General features: G+C 35.7%; 1 protein-coding gene across 1 annotated transcript; it reads left to right on the top strand.

The window, feature by feature from the left end:
• Window positions 1-1570: 1570 nt before the first annotated feature.
• Window positions 1571-25790, top strand: Smp_149420 (kh-domain rna binding protein-related; the record flags this gene model as incomplete). The annotated part of the gene is made up of 9 exons (XM_018798361.1): window positions 1571-1706; window positions 1742-1878; window positions 6375-6491; window positions 7959-8114; window positions 10923-10983; window positions 15555-16490; window positions 16767-16882; window positions 16958-17326; window positions 25671-25790. 9 exons carry the CDS (start codon window positions 1571-1573, stop codon window positions 25788-25790), a joined length of 2148 nt encoding a protein of 715 aa, XP_018653311.1.
• Between the last annotated feature and the right edge of the window lie 537 nt (window positions 25791-26327).

Below are 26327 nucleotides of genomic sequence, written 5' to 3'. Positions count from 1 at the left end.
TGGGTCTGTTTCTTGCAGCTAACTGACTAATTCTTATTCGATACTAGGGTCACTATTCCGTTACTTTTGAAACTGTCACTTACGTCACTTATCCAGAACCTTACCTCTTGCTCGGTAGTACTTAAGAAAATATCTAGTGGGCTCAATTAACTTTTCGTATTTTAACTACGGAGAGTGTTATCTTAAGTGAGACTGTATGGTTAAGGTAGAAAACATTTCCATTGAAGAATCACAAAACGCCATATTTTCTGTCTGTGAGTCCATTGATGATCCTTTTTATTATTTTTCTTCCCAGCTGGTACCGATGCCACACTTCTCTGAAGCAGAGTATTACAAGTCATTTGCACCCTCATGTTATTGGAATAATACTAGGGTAGAGACTTTAATCACAGTTAAAACAGATTGGCTAGAAAAACGTTTTCCAAGTTTTCAAACTCTTTAGAGGATTGTAGCTCGAACGCGATCAATAATGAGTTTTACTGCCAACTAGACAACCTTAACACAGCTTATAAAGCATAAGTTGTGTGCAAAATAACAGGTTGAATGCCTCAGTCGGGTGTCCAGGTACAAAGCACATTTGCCTAGGTGGTTAGCCGAAATTTGTTGATCGTAATTCAAACCAAAAAAAACATTTGAAGCTTTGTGGAAATCCCAAATCATTTATGAGAAGTCCCAACTAATAACACCCATCATCGATGCAGTGCTTGGTATCCTTTGTCAACAAGTCAGTCGTAAATCTAAATCTTATCGTATCGTAAATATAAAATAGTGTTTTATTGTCAAGTGTGTTATTAACTCTCACTGAGGACACTTGCGTGGTTTAGGTGGACCTCACTGTAACATGCTGTGATAAAAACAATGCATGATTTTAGGCTCTTAATTTCTGCATGATGTCATCAACTGTTTAGAACGAAGTATGGTAGAGTACGACTAAATACTTAACAATTTTCAAAGGTATAATATCATATTCAAAGGTTCTAACCCAAATAAAGCCCAACACCATCCTAGAATCTCTGTTTGTGACAACTGTTATAACTTAATCGAATCGACGATTTCTCTTAGTTCATGGAATTCGTTTCTTAAACTAAGGATGCTAATTTCAAAGCCCTACTCAATGGAATTCCATCATCGTAGCCGCATATCTTCATTATCATGCATTACACTTGTAATCGCCCCCAAATGCCCTGGTACGGCCGAGAGTGTAATTACCATAATGATTTAAATACGTCCATTGTGCTGATTGTGTTAAATATCACAGTTCACTCTATCTTAAATATGACTTCTAGTTCGTATGGGTGAGGATAGCAGTCAGTTTAATTAAGATATACTAGACCCATGATGCTTGAGAGACAATCTAAAAATCGTTGACTTTATCTGTTTATTACAGTTTTTGTGTCTTTTACCTTTCAGACTACCCATTTCTGTTTAAAATGTCTCTTATAACTATATGCTAACAATCTAACATCAACACAAGCTTGCTTCTCACACATTGCTAGTTCGGGAATGTTTTATGAATGAATTAACCCCTTCTTTAACCTAATAATCAATAAGTTAATTACTTCGTATTCTAATGTGCTCCGAAAAAGCCTTAGAATTAAAAAATACGAAGCATTTACTTGACTACTTGAAGGAACTGTTCATGGATCGTATGAAACTCCTAGCCACTCCTGGTTTGTACATTCATATTGAAAAACTATTGGGCGAAGGTACTAATTGTGTTCTAGTTTATCTCTTTTAAAAGAAATACTGCGTGTTCAGAGTGAATTATTTTCGACATTCGGCATCTGTCCAATAAAAGAAAAGGAATTGCCAAGACCCGATGGCCCCAAGGTTAATCTACAAGCTAAAATATATATGCCAATGGACTCTACCAACAATGTAAGTGATAAGCAGTGTAGTTTTCATGTTGTTTTTCTTCGAATTTAGCTTGTGTTCGTATTTGGAATTGTGCCTCATAATAGTTCCAGTAGGCAATCAGGCATAGTCATTTGTAAAAAAATATTCCACCTATTATCTAGTAAAGTCATTTAACTGTGAGGTGGATACTTAATCGTCGGTTTTCAACCCCTTTTTATTTGGGTTACTTCAATTAAGTTTGATATCAACTGTTTGAACCACAAATACTATTTATTAAACTATATATGGGACTTCGTACTTCTCGTTTGATTCACATCACACTACAGATGTTTGTTTTAGTTTCTCCCATTGTTCTAAATTTCTTTCCTAGAAATTTTGTTTCATTTGATTGAATCCTCATCTTAGATTCCTTGTGCTGCATTTTGTTCCGTTTTTGCAGTATAGCAAATAAAACTTCAGGTGTATTTTATACATGACATTCATCAACGAACTAAGTCACAAAATAATACATGTTATTTGTAGAGCTAATGTAGCCTGTCGAACTGGTCTCTGGTGATGTCAGTGGCATAGAGATAGCTAATTAACTGTTATCATATAGACAACTAGTTTGTGAATGCGTCTCTTCACCATCTGTATGCTTACGGTTTTGTTGTTCACTTAACTTACCACTGGTAGTTAATGAGCACTTCTGTTGAATCGTTTGTTAAATTCCGATGTCTAAGAGGCGAGACATGATCATACTCATGTTCTATAGTTACTTCTGCTTTTTGGTGGCTATTGCTAAAAAGACAAGTCAGAGATGAAAATCTTATCATAAAAATACATGAAACAGTACATTGTTTTTGTTTTAAAGTTGCTTCCTGACAAAACTTACCACTTGGAACATATGTGTAGTAAAATGAACATCCTAAAATAATTTAAATATGTCAAGCGTAATAAATTAAAGATGCACTTGTGTTTTGTCACTCAGATTTAGAGGCGATTAAATTCCTCAAACAATTAACCATAAAATAAGTAGGCGGCGGGAATAGATTCACATTCCTGATAACCTTTTAAAAAGCTGTGACTTAAAGGTGTCGAAATTTTTTATAGTGAGATTATGCAGTCGTTACTTAATGGCTAGTTTTGAAGTCATTTTAAATGACTAATAAACAAAGAAGTGCGATTTTGTAGCATTTCGCTGAGGTTCTTTTTATCAAAGTACTCAAAGCTAACCTATACATTTGGTAGAAAGTGGCTATCAATCTATCATAGTAATTTGAATGTTTCTAACATCAGTCATTAAATAATTTATTCACTCATTTATTTGTTACCACACATAAAATATACCCTTGTCTTGATCGTGTATTTCATACTTTGCTATTTCTCCGGATTTGTTTGGATTCCTTGAATATTTTACAATTTCTGGGTAACCTGTGCTTTCCATACTCTATCTCTCGATAATCCATTTCCTTTTAGTCCTCATAGAGTATTTATCTAATGGTAGTTTATTTCAACAGACTAATTGAAGACTTTTATCATCCCATTTGTTCGTGTTCATCGAACTGATTATGCAATGCTTTCTGATCAAAGTCGTAGGCCGTTAACATGACATTGCAAAATAAATAGACTTCACATTATTCTGTTTCTATATTTAGTATAATCGACTCCTGCGACCTAGTTTGTCATCGGCTTAGAAAAGAAAACGTTTTATGTAGACATAAGAAGCAACTTTGCGTTAGGCTCGCAATAACAGGATATGGTTAGCTTGTTGGAGTTCTTGTTTCGTGGTATTTAATCATGTACTCTTTATGCTAAAGAGTAGTAACAACACAGGCAGCGGTTATCGTAGTGTGAATTTCGTGGTGACACTAGTCCGGTGTTACTAATTAAACCTATTGGCGTATTAATTTATCTCATGGATTGATAACTTAGTGGTCCAAACACTTGGATTTCAAATAATTAGTTACAGGTTTGAATATCTCACCACCTACTTTGGTTTGGGCAACCAAGTAGCAGCAGTAGTTCCCACACAAAATTATGAAGCTCAAAACCGAGTACATAAATCTGTAATTTGTGGATGAGTTACATCACTATAGACAAAAATCATCTCACGGTAAGTTATATTCACCAACATGAATTAACAAGCCTTAAAATCCATAGTTCATCGCCTGCCTCCACGAAATCCCGTATGAATTATGTTGGGTGATGGTTTATGTAGAGTAGCTAATTGACATGATGGCAAGTAGTGCTTATTACAAAGATTGACTTTCGTTATTTTGATGTGAAATCACCATATTGACAAACATAAATTGATTGCGGTGACTCTATTTTAATGTTATGCTGGCGCCAGTTAAGTTTGTTTGGAGAAAAACTCCAGTATGGTCAGCTAACGAGCTGATAAACGTTTCTAGCGTTGATATTGGGTGAAGTAAAGTTCCTTGTGTGGGATTCAAATGATTTAGAAAGTATGAGGCAAAAAGTATGACTTTATTTTTCCGTATAACGTCTCCGTTATGAGCATTAGAATCTCATCTTAAATAGTTCCATCCCTATTGTTGGCTCATTTATTTGAGCTATTAACATTTCTGCAGGTTGATCATCGAAAACTATCACATCTTTTTTCTTCATCAAACTGGAAATTCTTTAATTATACTCAGTTGTTGTCTTTATCAATTAACCCTGAATAACAGCGTCTCTATACTCAGTTCTGCATTCACAAAAATCAACGCTTATACTACTTATAACTCACAAATGTAATCAAAGTCGACATCAACCCTAAAAAAAATTAAATAGGTACCTATATTTTGTTCATATTTTTTCGGCTTTTTATGAGTTATTTTCGAGTTACTTCACATCAATTGATAAATAACTCAATACAACTCCGTAGCGAAATACTGGTTTATTTAAATGACTGAGTCATATTTTAGTTAGGATAAAAGCTAATGGTACCATCTTGTTTTCAAACTGAACTTAGCTGGGTCTGGTCTGAACTCAACTCAATAATCAACCATCCATCAGCCCACCAATTTGTATTTGCAGTAATAATTACATTGGTTGTCAGCAACTCATACTCAAGATAGGAGCTAACGTATATGTGTTACACAACATTAATACAGCGATATATATATATATAGTCTGACTTTTCATAAATCTCAGTTTCTTGTCTATAGTTCATCCATATTTATTTGTTCTTTCTCGTCCTATATTGTTCATCAACTGATTAACCAGTTCATCATAAAATGTCAAAAAAATAGACATCATGATCACAACCATTGCCGGTGATGGCCACAACAACACAATCAAATAGTCTCGTGTAGATTTGGCTATTCAAAGGGTTACGGTTTTCGTCTTTTACTACCACTAATTTCATAATTTCTTCATTTGTCGTGGTTCTTACTGTTGTCGTTACGGTATGTTTTTAATCTTATGTAAAATTAAGGAGAGAAATGAAAAGGGCAGTAAATTTTCTTTTTTCTAGCACTGCATTACTTGACCACCTATTTTATTTTTCATGGATGACACTTTTTGCGCTTATGTTTTTCTCCTGTTTTTATTGTGTTACAATGACTTTCTAATCCAAGGGTGTGTATGAATGTGGAGTACTGAGCTACTCCTTGTTGTTTTATCTGTTCTGTTTAGATTTAATTAACGATTTATTACCATAATTATTATCATTTTGTAGAGACATTAAACTTCTACAGAAAAAAAGTTTGTTGTTACTGAGGTTTCACTTAGTGTAAGAAATCGTTTTTACTAGGTTGACGTTTTTTGTATTCCAAGAAGTTTTTTAAATGTAATGAAAATCTTAAGAGCAGAAAAGGATTTACTGTTACTATTTTTGTTTTGTGGAGAGAGAGAAAAAAAATGAATAAAGGTACTGCCATTATAGGGTCATAGGTTTTGTTATCGTTTTTAACAGTTGCTTTTTATTTAAGTGGAATTTTAAGGGGGAAAATATACATGTACCTAATATGATATTGTACACTATAATGGTTTATGTGTTCTTTGTCTATCTGCACATTCTTTCGTACCGCGTAAAAAATGTAGGTTGTATCTGTTCCAGGTGAATAATATGGAAAAAATGACAATTAACCTTTTTCTTGTTAAGACTTAGAAATATCAACGTTAAAATAGTACTGATGTGCATGGTTAGTTACTAACCTTTTTTCTTGGTCGTTGTCGTGAAAGATAACAAAAGCCTTACAATGGTAGACTGAAATATTAACCAACGTTTTACAATTTTACTGTAGCTCTAAGAAAATTCTTACTAAATCTGGTAAATTCAAAGGAAATCACTTTTACCGCTTATTTTTTCTTTGTTTCCGACTGTAAAAGTAATAATTCAGTAGTTAAAATACTCAACAATTATAATGTATGTTCGAATCCTGCCCCGTCTATTTTGATTTGAACAATAAACTTACCATCATAAACTTTTGGCATCGTTTCCATCAATTTACACTATCTTTATTTATGTTTATTTCTTCATTTCCAATCAACATTTTTCCGTATTCATAAACGTGCACAATATTATGTAGTACAACTTTGTTGGACGAATTCTTGGTCCTCACGGATCCACTGCTAAATGCTTACAACAATTTTTAGGAGTGAAAATTATGATTCGTGGTCGTGGGTCTATGCGAGATCAAACAAAAGTGAGTTGTAATTGAATCTTGTTTTTCTAAAGAAAGGGTTCTTGTTTACTACTGAAATTTATTTAGCATTTATGTATTATTTTAGTAAAGTAGTACATTTTTTAAAATTGTGTATTCCTTAAGCGATTATGTTAGCAGGTCATAGATTGGAAATAGTCCATGTTCTATACAGGATGATATTGGGGCACGCTGAATACCCCATTTTTAGCCAGTCAGCGCCAGGAGATAGATAGAGAAGACTCTAAAATGTTCCTGTGTATAAATTATAAGTTTACTAACAGCTTTCGCCTTGTGATTATTACTCTCACCCAACTTGGTTTATTTGGAGTCTAATTTCATTCCTGTTCAACCGTGTTCCGATTTTGGGGACTAGTCGAGTAATGTCCGAAAAATACTAAGCAACACGAGTAGTGGGATTGTATACAGATCTTTAAAAATACTTACTAAAGATTTTTCAGAATGAACGTGGTTGTTTGTTTGATAACTAACGCTATTTTAATCGTTAACACAGGATTATGAGTAATTATGGTAGTATATGTTTAGTATGTTACGATTTCTAACTGTTCACTAACAAGAGTGAGTACAGTTACAAACTCCTAATAGTCTTGTAAAAGTACTTTGGACTTAATAGGTCCAATGCACATTTCATACCTAAGGACACTGATTACGTTCAGATTACTTGGCTTGAGTATCAATACACATTGAAATATCATCCTCATAAATCAATAAATTATATATATATATATATATATATATATATATTCGTAACGCATAGTACTAGGTAAAGATGACAAACTGACTGATGAGGTAATGATTCATCTACTAAAGTGGTTCGGACATGTATTGTTACTTATATTCAACATATGCCCATCTCGACGTGCTATGTTCACTGGGGTAGGAATAGGTTGGAATAAAGTTATGTTATGACATCAGTCAATGAAGTCATTGAATGTTGAGTCGTTATGTTGGCAGATACAGACTACCTGGTTGTAGATGTGTCACGTGACTCAGATGCATTCAATTCTTGTCTTCCCTTAAATATTAATTTTTAAAATTATCGTATATATTTTATTCTGCGGATCCATTTCTTTAAAAATCATATTTCCTATGCCTGGTCTTTTTAATTAACACTGACATTATTACTACTTGTACTAATACTCTAGCATTTGCCTTCATAATCACATCTCACTTTGTTGATGTGATCTCGAAACTTAAACCAATTTAAATATTTACCAGACTCTACCGTTGCTAACTGATTATTCCAACAGTCGAATTAATGAGTCGATCTAAGCTAGACCATCATTGTAAACTTGGAAGAACTAGACGACCGTTCCGTCCTAGTATGGAGCTCCTCAGCAGTGCGTATCTATGACTGACTATTCATTCAAATTTTCGTGTTTTTATCATTGTTCACATCATTTCAGAGAAACTTTTTTATTTTCTATTTTCCATGGTATTTGAATTTAGGTTGGAGCAAATATTGTTCGACCAAACTCGGAGCAGCATTTAAATGATAATTTGCATGTTTTAATTACTGTTGAAGATTATGAAAATCGTGCTAAAGTTAGACTTGAAAAAGCCAGCGAATGTATTAGTAAATTTCTACAGGAAAGTGTCAAAGTAGTAAGTGCGGTAAATCGCGTTTTAATCTTTTTTTTTCTTCATCTATGAGCCCTATTTCAGGGTGTATGCATATATGTATGTGTCTATTCTTAGAATAAATTCATTTTTATAGCGTGTTGAAACTCGCGAGAGTCAGACTTCCAATAATCTTGAATCAAATCTGAATGATAAAGCTGATTATTATATATATGTATATTTGTAATCATTGTTATTAACTTGAAAATAGACAAGTAACTAGCGACTGGACATCATCGTATCAAATAATAATTATTGTTGTCATATCGATCAAAAGATATATAAAGAAAAATGGACTAGTGACTTAATGGTTAAAATATTCGACATTTAACTCTAGTCTCACTGATTCGAATTCCGTACCATCAACTCGACATGGTTTTGTACATTTAGTTCTTCACACAGAATCAGGACTCAAAGCACTTTATTTTTACTGAGTTACGTTAGATGAATTTAAACCTAATTGAAATTCTATTTTCTTATAAGCTAGTATTAAGACATTTGTCTCAGAAAAAAACATGCTTAGTGAGTGTAAAACACTGAGCCATGTTAGCAGATGCAGACTAATTGGTTGTGGTCCGCGTGACTATCGTAACCAATGGTTGGAGACTCTAGGTGACATGGCTCAGAATCGATCACAATGGCGTAGGTGTATACACTCTTTATCTTCTCTTAAACCTTGAGATTAAAATTGCTTCATATCTGTCTTTCTTCCTTCTTATACTATATCCTTATATACAACCTTTCTTTTACATACTACCACCACTAAATTAACTATTTCTATGAATCCGGTGTTGATCTTGTTGTGCTAACGAGGTATGGCAATTTGGACCGATGCATAAATGTGCCTAGTCCTATGTTGTAGCTGACTGACTGAGTGTAAAATAGGCATTACAACCAACGTACATGTCATTACTAATATTTATACATCTTTCTATTTCTATGGTTATATTAATGAGACTTAAACTCATTTTAAGTTTTCATTGATTACCTTATTTTATTACCATCAATTGGTTTCTTCTTTCTTTCTTTCTCTCTATAAACGAAAGTGTTGTTTTCACCATAAACATTTGCTTACAATGCATTACCACGTGTTGTATTGTCAGTATTAACGTCAAGATGATCTGTTTTCATGAATATATAAATTGTCATTATTATTACTTTTCAAACTACCTATATGGTTCTGTATTTATTTGTTTATTCATTTCTATTTTTCAATCTCATTATAAAATAACACATACATGCAGATGATACTTACTACTTACTATTATTACTATTACTAATAGTAATTAATTTTAACTGTACACAGTATACCTTAATTTAAAGTGATTTATTCTACTCTTTAGAATAGTTATGCCGTTGTTTGTTTATAAACTGTCACTAATCATCTTGTCATTTGTTCCATTTTATTTGTTTCACACAATGATAGTAATGGTGAATATCTAGTGATGAGAGTTTATCAGCTACATTCATTGTAAGATTGAAAAATTTGCAAATAAATATGTATATAAATGAATAGAGAAGTAGGTGGGAAATTATAGTTTACATCACGGATTGATCTTAATTAGAGAGAGCTATTGGAAACTAGTAAGCATTGTACAGCTGTTTTACGCTAGCGTGGAGGACTCATCAGCGGCGCGTATTCACGATCTTCACCACAGAGTATCGAATGTGATGCTTCAGGCCTTAGGATGAGCGTTTAGGCTTTAGAACATTAAGCCGCAACTTGGTAGTTTATATGTCTAAATAACTTCAGTCCATTCGTGTTATTGTGTGACCGTCTTAATACCAATTGTGGATAACTGCCCAACATGCGATATGACCATAGTTTCTCATTAGTGTTATAACATGATGAAAAGTTGGGACTTTCCGATTTTATTTATTAAAACACATGAACATTAGTACAAGGAGGAACTTTTAAAGGAAATAATCTTGTAAATTTGCTTTACTAAAGACATTCAGTGATAATGGCTACAAATTGCAATATATGTATGAATTAATGTTCAAAGGAACCGAATTTTATATCTGTAAAGCGTTTTTTCAAGAAATGAATCATCTATTTTTTTCGACTTTTTAAATCAGTTTTTCATTATTAGAAACGGTGTGTATTTGGTTTATCAAGTGATTTATCTTGTGTATCAATCTATTTCTCTGAGGTTGTTTGACTTCTTTTATACCACTCCGCATAACTACTACGTATTTGAGTGCACAGGTTTTATTAAGTTGGTTAGGTGTTATCGAAAAACAATCTATAAATGGATGACATTCGTATACCTTAAGAGTGTCTAATATTCCATGAGGATTACTAATAATATGATTTATTTAATAGTTAATTTTGAACAAACACTGGCACATTGCACACGACCTATGATATTTATCATTTTAATATCAGATCATCCGAAGAAGCAAAATGGTTGAGGATTAAACCCACAAAATAGAGTTTTTGCAGCTTTTTCATGAACAACTTAAGCCCATTTTGTCTTTATACAATTCAAATCACGAGTCTATCTAAGCTAGACCACTATCGAAGACCTGAACGCACTGGACAGCCATTTCAACCTAGTATGAGATTCCTCAGCAGTGTACGTCCATGATCTCGCTTTTGGTACTTAAACCCAGGGTCTTCAGTCATCATGATCAACATTGGAAGTATTCCAATGTATCTTATATTTTCATAGGTACTACCTATTATGTATGTATGTACATATATCTTCTCATGTCTTATGTAATAACTTTCCTTGTTCTTCCACTCTATCTGTGTGTGTCTCCACACACTCATACACACACAAAACGCAGTCAGATAAGGAAGACAAAGTGAAATCGATGCAATTAATGGAATTGTTCATCCTTCGTAAAGGTATAGTAGATTATCCATTGACTTTTATGTTAACAGATTACTGTTATTATTGTTGTAGTCTAATCACAGCACACTGCCAATGATAATAAATAAAATACAATAACACTAATAGAACTGTATTAATGCACTAGAAATAGGTATTTTATAAATAACTCTAACCACTATTGTGTAAATATAACCTATACATTATTTCGTTTTGTTTGTTTAACTCATTGTTCTGTGTGATCGAACAAATTTTCTTTAATTGTAAACTAATATTGTGTGTGTGTGTGTGTGTTTCTTTAACATTTTTATTTCGGAACAAAGTTTTTTCAGCATTTGGTTACAATGATGAAAAATGTTATCTGTCGTGCGATTCGATAATTTTTTGATGGAGTTTTGTTTTCTGAACTGGATGGTTTAATCATGGAGCCTTCATTGTTCTTCTGAACAACATTGTCAGTACAAAGTTCAGGTAGAAGTGAGCTACTTCAATTTCTCTACGTATGATTAGTAGCTTGTGCTGTCGATTTTGTTTTGATTGGTTATTATTGATCTGATGCTGTTGCTGATATTTTTTGAAAGAACAATAAAAGCTTAGTGATTAAACGATCCAACTGTGAGAACTTAACTTCCATCAAAGTCATCCGCATAAACTACAGATCTTCACCATATAAATTTGACAAGTAAATTGGTGATTTACTCTTAACTCATAAACTTCCCTGAGTAATGCGTTTACTGAAGAATCTTTCATTTCATCGGCTTTACCTTGTACTTGCCGGCTAAATCAAATCTGAAGTGTTGAAAGGTGGCTCAGATGTTATGACGTCCAGTTAGGCCACTAAGTTGCAGTTTCGAATCGCGCTGAATATATTTCTGTTTGGGCAACGTGGTAGTAACACTAACTTCTGAACTTGGAGTGTGGGTCAATGCCAAGTAATAATACGCTTGATATAATTGACTATAAATAGCATGATAGTTCATGTTATAGATGAACGTATTTTTCAATAAATTTCACTAGTTGTCAGTAAAAGGTTCTTGAGATTGTCGAATTTGATTAAAATCGCTAACCACCACTAAAAACCTGGAAACACTGGACGACCGTTTATCTCCTAACATGGGTCTGCTCCACAGTGTGCATCCACGACCACGCACACGGGAACCATAGCCAGGACTTTCGGTCTCATAGACGAACACTTAATCTCTAGACAATCGGGTCGGCATACATTAGTGTCAATGTGTAATTTCAGCAACCAACGATATTTCGTGACCATCTTCCATTGTGTTCGGTGCTTATCTGCCTCACATCTGACAGTATTATTTATTATGTCTATTTATTTGAACACGTAAATATTGGTACAAAGGGGCACCGAATACATATACACCACACAAATCAAATGAGATTTGTGTGAGGGCTGAAATACTGCCTGGACGCCCAAACCGAAGCAGGTGGTTTCTTAGGGTATCACATGCCGAGCTTTTAATCTAGAGATCTAATCCAAAAAACAGTGGGGCAACGTTGAGCGATGCAGTCCCATGGTAGCCGGTGACCAACAATGGGTTAATCTTGATTTGTTCACCCAGAATCCTGGAGCCTATGTTCTCCATTGGTTTGGAATCGGGGTTTTCCAACTCTCCTAAGTGGATCCTCCATATCCACCAACCCGGTCAAGACACCGGAAATTCGATTTTTGTCCTCTCAATTTCGTAAATAATACCCCTGCTACGAGAAGACAATGAGTAGGACATCCCTGGTAGTGGCTGTATACGCGTGACCATGTGAGAGAATTTTGAGAGGGAGAGCTGACTATTTCCTCCCGTTACCGTACTAGGCGATCTGACATTTGAAATCCGCTGATCGCGACTTCTCTCACTAGAACTCTAGAAATTTCTTCTCAAAGCTAGTCACTGAGCCTTTGGTCGTCATTGTAAACTTCTTATTCCTCTATTTGTATTGTCATGTTTGTATTCTCGTTTTTTTTAATGAAATAGTATTTATATTTTATCCTGTCTATTCAGTTAAACGGTTTTCTAAACATTTGTACGTGAGAAAAGCCTGATAGGATTACTCTAATGAGTTTATATTCGAGAAGTTCTTTCTCTCAAATATTCGACTTAACGAAAAAGTTCCATTTTTCAAGTGATGTGTAGCATTACTCCTTTTCTAATACTTGTAATTAAATAACCGTGATATGATTGGCTTTATCATTATCATCTTGAAACTGTTTGTATTTTTTGACTTGGTATAGTATGCTATTTACATCTCTAATAACTAAATGTCTTTTTGAGATATATTCTAATAATTTTGTCAAAAGAACAAACACTGGAAAGCAGCTCGAATAAACTATTCAGCTTAGAGAGTCTAGCATCGTTAACGTCGGCCTGCTGAGCTGTTGTAGTATCTTCATTATTTTATACATTCATAGAAATTGTTATTAACCGATGTGACAATTTTTGTAGGTTTCATATGGTTTAACTGAATCTTTCTTCATTTTATGCATTAAAATTGGACAGGGGAGACTTAGCTTAGTAGATGATAACAATGATAATACATGATTAATGTATATATGAATGTGGACAATATCTATTCATTTAAAAAATTATCCATCTGGAATGATGGTTTGTTTTCGTAAATCGATATTCGGTCATTATCAACGTAGGACCTGGTACAAATGTACATTGGCCCAAATTACCATGTCATATTAGTACCACCAGAAGAAATTAACTAGATAAATACGAAAAGAGTTGAAATAATACACTAATAATGATGATGCGAAAGAATAAACGTCAATAATATAATTCAAAAAGACAAGGTTGATAGTCATGTATTTTAGAAGTGCTTGAATTTAATATTGAGAGGAAGATAACGAGTCTATGTGTCTGTGTTTTTGTGACTGTTTCTAAGCCTATGTGTCACCCTAAGTTTTCTAATTACTGATTGCGTTTATCTCACGGACCTCACTCTAGCAGTCCAGCATATGATCTCATTGGTTAGATTATTTGGTGAACTAATGTCAAGTTTTTGGTTTAACCACTCCTCTAAGTTTCTTCTTAACCTAATTGAGTATCTCAATGATGAGTTAATTATTCACATTGAGCTAAAAAGTCTTTTATCTCAAACAAAGGTTAACTGTTTAGCATTAATATCCCCATTAAGAAGTTTTTATTATTATGTTTTTAGGCTTTTTGAAAATATTTCTAATTATAGAAAGTTATTAACTAGAGTTTTATGTTTCTTCGTGCGGTTACTTTTGTCCACTTAACTAACTGATTGTCGTGTTACTGTTTTAACTGTGAGGTTGATTGAATTCTCATATATATATATCCAAAGTTCTTTAAATTGATACTGGACCTTTATCAGAGAGATCCTCCCATTGTAATTGGTTGGCGATGTGATGGGATTAAAAATTGACGTATCTTTTGAAGAGCTAATGAATCTTCATTTCACTAGCCTTTTGTATTCTTGTTTTGTGTCGTTGGATTTGCAGTGGTTCTTGTTTCGAATTATGAGCAGTAAGATCAAGGAATTAGAGTGGTTTCCGCAGTAGGACTGCGAATCCTACATACTCGATACAACAGATAAATCAGTTAAAGTTTTAGATATCATTCAGTGTGACTAAATAGAGCTAGTTTGTGCGTTAGACACAGTTTCAGCTTAGTATCCGATTAACTCTAAATTTTCATTAACATGTATTATATTTGCGTCATTGAGAAGAAACTTTGTTTTGAGGTAACCTCTAAAGATTATAGGATCGTGGGTGCGCACTCCTCAGGATTCCCATACTAAGTCAAAACGGCCGGGGCGGTACTGTTTCCAAGTAAAGGTTTGTAACTTTCCGTTGGTGATATCCACAACTGAGATTTATCAGTCTCAGTGGATATATGTATGCATCCTGAGCGGATTACCTAGATATTTTATCTCACAAGTTTTAGTTTATTTGGTGTCTAAATATCAATGAAATGCAGGTTCCACATTTCGTCCTAATCAAGAGTCGTCAGGTGAATGTGCTTAGATCCAGGTGTTGGTGTTAAAACTGATCATTAACAGTCCTGAGTATCAAGAAATGGAAACTACAAACGCGTACTGATATCTTCACATCCTTTGAGCACTTTAGAAGCTATCCTTAGATCCAGTAGCTTATTAAATAACAGGTGTATTTAAAAGGAAATGTGGCAAGTTTAACCTTAAATATCAACGTTAGAATACTAGTCCATACCTCTAATGAATTTGAAATGGTATGGAAAGCGTATCATAAATTCCACTGCTAAATGCATATCAAGCATACTAAAAGTGTTTTATACTTTTTGATAGAAGAAAAGTATTTAGAACCAACGCATACAGAACTATGCAAAACCTCAATAAGTCGTTTTTTGGTTGATATAAAATTCTAGAATTTAAGGACTTATGGATATTCTGGTTTCATAGTTTTGACTATTGTAACAAATTTGACAGTTTACGGAGAAGTAAAGAGTTTTTTTCCTAACATAACTCTTCATCTGTTGTGTTATACGCTAGTTAATACCGACAATTTTCTTTCTTTGCATGCGATTTTACCTGCTGCTTTTTCTTTCTACTGAATCTCATCCCACAGCTTGGCCAATGAATTTCATCAAATTATCAAAATCTAATTTCCCATCAAGAGGAAATACACTTTTTGATAAATCATTCGATATAGGTCATAATAGTAGATACATGTCTAGATCGTATACATCACCAGCTTTACAACATGATCGAAACTTTCTATCTTTCTCACATCCACACCATCAAGATCATCCTCAAGATAATCAACAAGAACGGCAACAACAACAGTGTGTTGATATCTCGAATGGTCAATCACGTTGTGATCCCAGTAGATTTTCACAATATCATCATTATCAAAATAACTTTGTATTTCCATCTCCTGGTACTTGTGATCTGGATACTACAATGTATTTACATAATGACTCTGGTCGACATGATTTTACAGGATATTTGGGATCGAGTTGTCAACATATACAAAAACAAACCCTATCGAACACACCAAGTCTACCTATCGCACCATTAGCCGTCAGTTATTGGTCATGTACATATTCCAGTTTACCATCTCCAGATTATGCTATTCAACACTCAGAAATGAATCGTAACACTACTACTGTCAATACAAACAGTCGAAAACCATGTCATATTCATGAACATTTTCCTTCGGACAATGTGATATCTCATAGTTTTCTGAACAGTTTACCACGATCAAATTATACAACACCGTTGATGATTCATTCACCGCGACAACAATGTCCTCAGAGTAATCAGTATTTACCATTCCATGGAAAACAACTTGTTACACTGAATAATTTGACAAATGAAGTCCGCATTAACACTGTTAGTAACTTTCATAGCAACAATCAAACACGTCGCCGTCGTCATCACCAAAATGGTAACGCTAGTAGTGGTGTGTCCGTCGAAGAGTTTCATAAAAACTCACAAAAGTATTCATCAGGCGATGGAAGTGTTCTTCACCATAATCAATCAGAAGAATTTATTCCCAATAGTATCATTATTGATAACAACAATAATAGTAATGATAATAATCAGAGTGATGATATTAATAATAATCATCCACTTTCTATCGGTGCGTTAAAACAGAATACTGCCAATGGAATAAGGAAATGTCATTCTGATCAGTGTAATACTATCATTACAACAACAACAACAACAACAACAACAACAACAACAACAACTACTACTACTACTACTACTACTACTACTACTACTACTACTAGTAGTAGTAGTAGTAACAGTACTACTGCTTCTACTGATCATATAGGTCATCATCAAAAACAGCGATTCAATTTGCAAGCAAGTACAAATGAAAATGTTGTCACTACCACTCATAGCAATCATCATTCGATTCGTGCTTTTAACCCTACTGTTATTGCTGAAGTAAATCGTGATAATAATAATAATGATAACGATAATAATAGCAGTAAAAGTACTAATAATCGTGTAAATGAACAGAAACAACAGTATCAACACGAGTATTATGATAGTTCTATAACTGGGATGGAAAAAGTTAACACTATGTCTCGTGATGTATATAAAAAGAATAGTTTTAAGTCTAAAACTAATCATACTAATGCCATTACCAATACTAATGCTTGTATTAGTCATAATAATGTCATCATTACACCAACTATTAACTCTGTTACAAGTAGAATTAAAACAATTAAGCAAGATAAAAAGTATTTGATTAAAAATACTGAGGTTAATATAATGAAAACTACTTCGTCTAACAGAAAATTATCTGATTCCAATTTAAAACCAATTGGTTTAGTTACAGATGAAATAGAATGGCCAAGACTTGGGACTAGTGTGAATTCACTTCAAGTGAGTTAATATTACTAACATAAATTTTTACTGTTCTGTTTTTGTTATTTTGTGTGTACACTGAACAATTTTAGGTAGTTTTAATACTTATAAAATCTGGTAAATTTATTTATTTTATTTAAACACATAAATATTGGTACAAGGAAGCACCAGATACATATGCACCATACAAATCTCATTCGATTTGCTTGAGGGCTGTGATACTGCCCAGGTGCACAAACTGAAGCAGGTGGTTTTCTTAGGGGCCCACACCCGGAGCCTTTGACCTAAATGTCTGATCCACAAGGCAGTGGAGCATCGTGAGGAGATGCAGTCCCATGGTAGCCGGTGACCAACGATTGATTCATACGCCATTTATTCCCTCAGGATACTGGAGCCAGTCCATGTGCAGCATTGGTTTGGAATGAGGGTTTTCCAACTCCCATAGGTGGATCCTCTACATCCACCAACCCGGTTAAAGCACCGGACATTCGCTTTTCGTCCTCTCACTTTTGTGAACAACACCCCCGCCACGAGAAGGCAGTGAGTAGGACTTCCCTGGTAGAGGCTATATATTCGCTGGCCATGTGAGAGCATTTCGAGAGGGAGAGCGAACTCTCCCCACTCTCGGCCGTACCAGGGCATTTGGGGGCAAAAATGGTCATTAAAAATAGAGTATGTCGTACATGAATAGAGAAATAATGTTGTAGTGAAATCATTGACATATATGTATGGGCGTCCAAACTGAAGTAGATAATCTTCTTATGAGGTCAGTTCTCCGTCTCCTTCACGTTGAGGTATAATATATAAAGTAGTGGGGCAATATCAAGTGATACCGTTCCATAGCCGTTGATCAGAATGAATTCATACTCCATTCGTTTCCCCAAGATCCTGGAGTCTATGTACACTATCGGTTTGGAACCAAGACTTCCTAAAGCTCTAGTGTTGTATAATCGCCGACTAATGTCCATACATATCGGAAGTGAATTATTCGTTACCAGCGCCATTGGTTGATCGTCGCGTTGTATGATGAATGGTCTGAAGTTGGAAATGCATAAGTCAGTCATATGCAACGCAAAACCATGTAAATATATGCATCGTTTTAAGTTAACGCCCAATTTTCTAATGGTTCAGCGCTCCTTGTGAGACCTCAAAGCAGATGGTTCTATCTATGACGAGGTCTTCATTATTTCTAATGGTACCTTAATTTAGGTCACTAAATTACGAATGCCATATACTCTGATAATCTCGAATACCTACTGGTTCTGACTTCGGCTATGTAAGGAAATTAACTTATAGATTATCAATGTCTGTGGTACACTAGACTTCTGAATATAACCTTATGACAGCACGTATGGATTCGGTTATGAGTATTTGACCTTACAATCCGATTATCCCAAAAGCTGACTAAGTAATCTTTTGTAAACGCTGATTGTCTGCTTTAACGCTTCACTTTTCGCAAGCCAATAATGAAAAACACGAGGAAATATTCAGACAAATTTTAGTAAAAGTACAGTATAAGGACTAAACCAAAATAACCACGGTAAATTTACAGACAGTTTCTAGCAAATCAAAAAACAGGTTTTATAAGTAGATAGTTTATAGAAAAGAAATTAATGTTGCAGAGTATAAACAGATTTTACATAATTAATGAATCTATTCTCGTCTTCTGCAGGTTACTCTGTCTGAGATGGTTAGGCCATGTGTTACTTATGTCTGAACACCGCGCTATGCTGACTAGTGTGGGGGATGGTTGGAAAAGAGTTAGGGGCGGCCAAACCAAAACGTGGCATCAGTGCTTGAAGTCTCTAACTTCTAGTCTGAGTCATGTTGGTAGATGCAGACTACTTGGTTGGGTTCTGCGTGACTATCGTAACCAATGGTTGGGGACTCTGTGTTACATGGCTCAGAATCGATCACAATGGCGTAGGTGTATACACTCTGTCTTCTTTTAAACCTTGAGATTAAAATTGCTTCATATATGTCTTTCTTCCTATACTATATCCTTATATACAACCTTTCTTTTATATATTACCACCACTAAATTAACTATTTCTATGAATCCAGTGTTGATCTTGTTGTGCTAACGAGGTATGGCAACTTGGACCGATGCATATATGTGCCTGGTCCTACGTTGTGACTGACTGATTGACTGACTCTGTCTCTAAATAAAAAAAACAACGAAATTATGGATACAGGTTTTCCGTCTTTTGAACTCTTATAAAAAACACCAAATGGATTTTTACAAGTCTTCACATTGTCCGTAGTTAGGATTGGGGTTTTAGAGTAAATTTTCATCATGAATTAGCATCAGCTAAAATGTAAAAATGCTCTTCAGCTATACAGGGTAAATAAATTTTACTCAAAATCGAAGAAGCGCTATTTGATGAGTTTGCTCATAAAATCGAATACCAACAATTTGAGGTTCGTTTCAGGGTTGGGATTTCAGAATAGTGTCAATTTGCCTGTCATACCCAATTTAAAGAGGGAGAATTAAGAATTCAGTGCATTTAACACTTCCATCTTTGCTCGGTGATGAAAAAAGCATAGTTTTTTGAGCATTATGGGAAGATATTTGTATTTCTAGTTATACATGATACCTGGATTTCGTCCAAGAACTTAGAAGTCGTGGCCTCGATTTTAACTGGTTTATTTCTATACTATACTTTTACCCTGACTTCTGTATTTGAAAATTCAGCTCACACAGAATAGTGTTTTATTAGTCACATAGACATACTGAAAAGAACGCATAATAATTTTGAAAATACGATTTGCCAAAAATCAGGCATAAGGAATGGATACTATAATACGAAGCTTATGCTTAAATTATAATAAATTGAGTATAGAAGAAGATATAATAGCAGTTTATTGATCAGTCAGAAGCTTCAGATTGGGAGAAATAATGTCCAACGCATAATCTAACTGTCAATAATTGCACAATGAAAAGTAAAGATAATAATATCCCGAGAAATAGGTTACACAGTTTGTCATTCTTCTTTATTCTCCTTGTCTCAACCAAATTACTCATTGAAATCACGAACCCATCAGTCTTATACTACCATCGAAAACCTGGAAACTCTGGACGGCCGCTTCGTCCTTGTGTGGGACTCCTCAACGTTGGGCCTCCACGACCACATAGTTAGGACTTTCGGATTCATGGGAGGACGCTTCGTCTCTAGACCATTGAGCTGGCATCCAACAGTGTTGATGTGTAGCTTCAGTTTATTCACAATATTTCGTGACCATATTCCATTGTGCTCGGTGAGTAACTGCTTCACACCTGAAACAGTTGAAATTCACTTATCACGGCTTTACATTAAAACTCCAACAACTTGCTCTCGAAGATATTTACTGGTGAACACATAATGAATGAATGTAAGGAGGAAACGGCCGTTCAATTTTTCCATGTTTTCAATGGTGGTCTAATATTGATCTGTTCATGATTTCAATGTAACTCTACTATGCTATCAGTCAGTCAGCTACAACGTAGGACCAGGCACATTTATGCATCGGTCCAAGTTGCCATACCTCGTTAGCACAACAAGATCAACACCGGATCCATAGAAATAATTAATTTAGTGGTGGTAGTATATAAAAGATAGGTTGTATATAAGGATATAGTATAGGAAGGAAGAAAGTTATGAAGTAATTTTAATCTTAAGGTTTAAGGGAAGATAAAGAGTGTATGCACCTACCCCATTGTGATCGATTCTGAGCCATGTAACACAGAGTCCCCGACCATTGGTTGCGATAGTCATGCGGACCCCAACCAAGTAGTCTGCATCTACCAACATGACTCAGACTAGAAGTTAGAGACTTCAAGCACTGATGCCACGTTTTGGTTTGGCCGCCCCTAACTCTCTTCCAACCATTGCCAATACTAGTCAGCATAGAGCATCGTGGTAATCGGTGTTCAGGCATACGTAACACGTGGCCCAACCATCTCAGTCGATGAAGATTCATCACTTCATCAACTGGTTTACCATCATTCCCTAATACCCTGCGTCTAACCTCACTATTACTTACCTGGCGATCCCAGCAAATGTGAGCAATATTTCTAAGACATCTGTGGTCAAATACTAGTAACTTACGAGTATCTTCTACTCTTAATGGCCATGTTTCGCAGCCGTAAAGTAGAACAGAGCGAACTGCTGCCCAGTATACTCGTCCCTTAATTGATAGACGGATATCTCGTCTTCGCCATAGGTGACGTAAGTTGGCAAAAGCCGAACGAGCTTTTTGAATCCGTGCTGAGATTTCGTCAGATACCAACCCATTAGGGCTGATCAGACTTCCAAGATAAGTGAAGTTGTCGACGCGTTCGACTACTTCACTCCCTATCCTTAGTTCGGGTGTTGACGCAGGCCAGTCCTGGAGTAAAAATTTACATTTAGATGGGGAGAAACGCATCCCAAACATCCTGGCATTAATACTCAGTTCTAACAGAAGACTCTGCATTTTGTCAGCGTCTTCACCAAACAGGACTATGTCATCTGCGTATTCTAAGTCGATTAGTGGACCCCCTGGTAGGAGATCTGTTGAGTCGGCTTCCGGAGAACTCTATCAGAGGCTCATAAAGAGCCCCAACCAATCAGCGATTAATTAGAAGTTGTGTGAAGTTATGTTACTAAAATAACGAGATCCTGATTGGCTGATTAACACACTGCTACTATGTAAAACTCAAGGTCTCTTAATTACTATAAAATCCCTGTATTTTCTGTACATAAATGAACCTTGCAGTAAAGTTTTTCTCTCATACTCGTGTCTTCTCTCTGGTGTTCAAGTCGGTGTATAGTTCTAGCCTGGGGTTATCAGAATAGCTTAGGAACTGAATAAAGCGTTCAACTTACAAAACGTATCAAGATCAATCCCTGAAAATTCAGTCGAGGAGAGTGTTATTTCCAGCAATATGTCTATAATGAAGTTAAACAAAAATAAGGATAGTGGACAGCCTTGTCGGACACCACTTGAGGTTGCAAAATCATATGACAGTTCGCCATAAGCTCTCACTCGACTGGTAGTGTTCGAGTAAACAGCCTTCACAAGGTTTATGTACTTCTGAGGTACACCTTTCAATGACAGACACTGCCACGTAACCTCTCGGTCTACAGAGTCAAATGCTGCTTTCAAGTGAAGAAAAACTATCATTGTCGGATGCCGATAAGCATGTCTGTGTTCTAAAACCTGATGAATAGTGAATATGTGGTCGATGCAGCCACGACCAGGTCTGAAGCCAGCCTGATTTTCTCGTGTTTTCATTTCACGAGTCTTAGTTAGGCGCCCGATAATTATTGAGGCTAGTATTTTAGATGCTATGTTAGTCAGACTAATCCCTCTATGGTTATCGCAGGATGATTTTGGCCCCTTCTTATATATTGGGACAATCAGTGATTGTGACCAGTCGGATGGGATTACGTCCAACTCCCAGATTTTAGCCAGAATATTAGTCAACCTAATCGCTAAAATTGGACCACCATATTTAAAGACCTCTGGGGCCAATCCATCAGGTCTAGCTGCTCTTCCTCGTTTCAGATTATTTATAGCCTTTTGAACTTCAACTAGAGTTGGGGGACTTATTTCAATGTTCCATTCAGACTGTCTGGGAATAGTGGGTAGTTGTGCAGTAGCTGAAGGCCAGCTAAACTGCTCCTTAAAGTGTTCCGCCCATCGTTCTAAACGTCTGGGCTGAGAGCAGACAAGGGTTCCGTCTTTTTCCGAGATTGTCTCACTTACACTTGACTTCTTAATTCCGGTTTCTTTTATTAGTCTGAATAGTTGCCTGGTGTTGCCTACAGCCGCTGCCTTTTCCATCTCTTTTGCTTTCGTTGCCCACCACTGCTCACGATCGTTCCTTAGACTTTTAGTTAACCTAGATCTAATTTGTTTACGCTCTTCGTCGTGTTCAGAGCCTGATGGGATGAGTTTACGCGAATCCATCAGTGAAATAGACTTAGAAGAAATCCATTGGTTTTTTGGAGCCCTATGGTTTAAATAACTAACAGATGTTACTGCTGTTTCCACAGCTGTTCGTGTGTCTTTTCAAGCAGCATCTGGGTCAGTCTTGTTTACAGAACTGCCTAGATGCGAACTCAGTTGTTTCTGGAATTCGCATTTGGCTTTCTCGTCCTCCAGTTCAATCCTAATGGGTCTTCTTAGTGTACTTTTCCTGCGTTCATTGAGGCGCAGACAAATGCGTGCTCGTATTAAAGCGTGATCAGAGTCTAAACAAGTATTCCAATACGAGCGACAATCTTCTATCGAGCCTCTCCAATGATGACTGATGGCAATATGATTTATTTGAGTCCATCGTTGGTTTGGTGCAGGTGGTCGCCATGTTAGACGATGTCTCTCCTTATTTTTAAAATTAGTGCTTGCTAAAAATAAACGATTGTCTGAGCATAGTTGCAACAGACGATCACCATTGTCTATTCGTTGAGCCGGAATACTAAAACACCCACCTAAATGTCTTTCTGTTTGATTTAAGCTGTCTACCTGGACATTAAAGTCACCCGCTACGACTACTATGTCTGAGCGCTTAGCTTTCTGAAGAAGCTCAGAGAGTTTTCTGTAAAAGTCATCTTTCATTTCATCATGGCTGCAGTCAGTGGGAGCGTAGGCAGAAACGACGAAAAGGCAACGACGTGTGTCCCTATCCTTCCGAGTTCTTACAGAGTTTCTTGTGTATCAAGATAACACACTGAAGACAGGTATAAACATATCCAATTTATGATTTATCATGTAAATAATGTACATGAAAATATGTATTTCGGCCTATGCTCCTTCACGAGGGGTAACAGGCGTAAGTAAGTAAGTAGTAAGATATGTATTTTCATGAATCAACTGTGTATAAATGTGACAATTCCCAATGATATTCCGTCATGTTATCAATCATATTTTGATATTAGTCAGTCAGTCACAACGTAGAACTTCGTACTTACATACATCAGTTCGAGTTGCCATACCACATTAGCACAGATGCAGTTGTCGATTCAAATCCCATAGTGGTAGAAGTATGTTATATCCCCCGGTGAATTACGAATGATAACTTTTAGGTCTATTTATGGATCAATGTAATATGACTATTTCGTATTGTACAATTATTACGTAACTGAACTATTCATATTCGTATTTCTCTTATCATCAGCTTTATTTTGACCTTTGACTTATCATACGATTCTTGAGTTATCGTCAGTTTGTTGATTACTATTCACAGTCACATTCGGCTAAATATTGTACAAATGTTATTATCTATTTTATGGGTCGATATGGTTGTTGGTTGGTATATAAACTCAGTATGTTTGAAATACAATGATTCATACCACTGAGGCTGTTATTGGTGTTTTGGGCTTAACTGGCTGGGCTAGGCAGATCGCAGGACCGGTTAGCACTCTAGTCTGCTCGTACGGTTTCGTGTGTCACCGTTCCAACCGATAATTCGCTGCTTCCTAATTGGCGGTCTCATCACCTCACCCATCAACTAATCATCCACTCGTCCACAGATATAACAAAGTAGTAAGTGTATAAGCATTAATGTGAAAGATTAGGGTTTGAAGATGTTAGGGAAGGAGTATAATACAATGAAATAAATTTGTAAAGAAAAAAAGATAGGGACATGAAGAATTCAGAAGATTAGAATTTGGCAGGACACAAAGAGTGGATGCACCTTCGCCATTGTAAACGATTTTGAGCCATGTCATTCAAGGTCTCTAACCATCGATTGCTATCATCTCGCGGATCCCAACCAGGTAGTCTACACCTACCAACATTTGTCAGTCCAATTGCCAGTGACTTCATGGATTTATGCCACGTTTTGGTCTGGCCGCCCCTAGCTTTCTTCCAACCTACTCCTACACCATAAAGCATTGCACGTCGGGGCAGTCGGTGGTTGGGCATACGTAACACATGTCCCAGCCATCTCAATTGATGAAGTTCCACTTCTTCATCAATCGATTTGCCATCATTACCTAGTACCCGTTTCCCAACAACTGCATTACTTACCCGGTGGTCCCAGGATATGCGAACAATAATTCGAAGACACCTATGATCGAATACTAGCAGCCTACGAATATCCTCTACTCTTATCGGCCATGTTTCACTGCCATAAAGTAGAACGGAACGAACTGCTGCACAGTAAACCCGTCCTTTGTTTTGGTAGACGGATATCTCACCTACGCCATAAATGACGCAAGTTGGCGAAAGCTAGATATTATCTTTATCTTTTACCAATAGATAATGATAACAACCGTTTTATCTGATAATCCATTTCTTAATATACTTTTTTTCTTAACATCTCTTAATGCTACTATATCATACGTGTTGATAACCATTTCTTCTTCTTTTCTATATCTAATCACAATTTGTATAGAAATCAGTTGTCAATAATTCACAATCATCATCGTCTAAATCAAATATTGTTGTGAATGATGATGATCGTGATCATCATCATGATCATGATACTCAATCAATCGATAACATTATCACATAATTCCAAGTACAATTCATCATCATTGTTAACATTCAAATTAACCGGATGAAAAATTATCGACAACATTATAGTGTTCTTAATATAAGTTTGAATATCTATGAAATTCATGATTCGTTGTTTATTTCATCATATTTTATTGATTTTTATTTTTTCTCACTTTTACCTTCACTTATTTATTTTTCTCCTATCTTTTATTTTTTTTGTTTTCTATTTTTTGATTAAAGTGTTTTGCAAAAAAACGGAAATAACATTGTTTTGTTATGAATTTAACATTAGGATCTGGTACAAACTTGTGTTAGCCCCCAAATGCAGTGGTACGGCCGAGAGTGGAGAGAGTGCTCTCTCCCTCTCGAAATGCTCTCATATGGCCATTCGTATATAGCCTCTGCCACACAAGTCCTACTCACTGCCTTCTCGTGGCGGGGGTATTGTTTACGACATCGAGAGGACGAAAAGCGAATGTCCAGCGCTTTAACCGGGTTGGTGGACACGGAGCGTCTACTTAGGGGAGTTGGGAAACCCTGATTTCAAACCAAT

Source organism: Schistosoma mansoni, chromosome 6 (genome assembly GCF_000237925.1).
Source record: "Schistosoma mansoni strain Puerto Rico chromosome 6, complete genome".
NCBI classification, from domain to species: domain Eukaryota; kingdom Metazoa; phylum Platyhelminthes; class Trematoda; order Strigeidida; family Schistosomatidae; genus Schistosoma; species Schistosoma mansoni.
The sequence above is the reverse complement of the archived record's forward strand: the minus strand, read 5'-3'. Positions and strand labels throughout refer to the sequence as shown.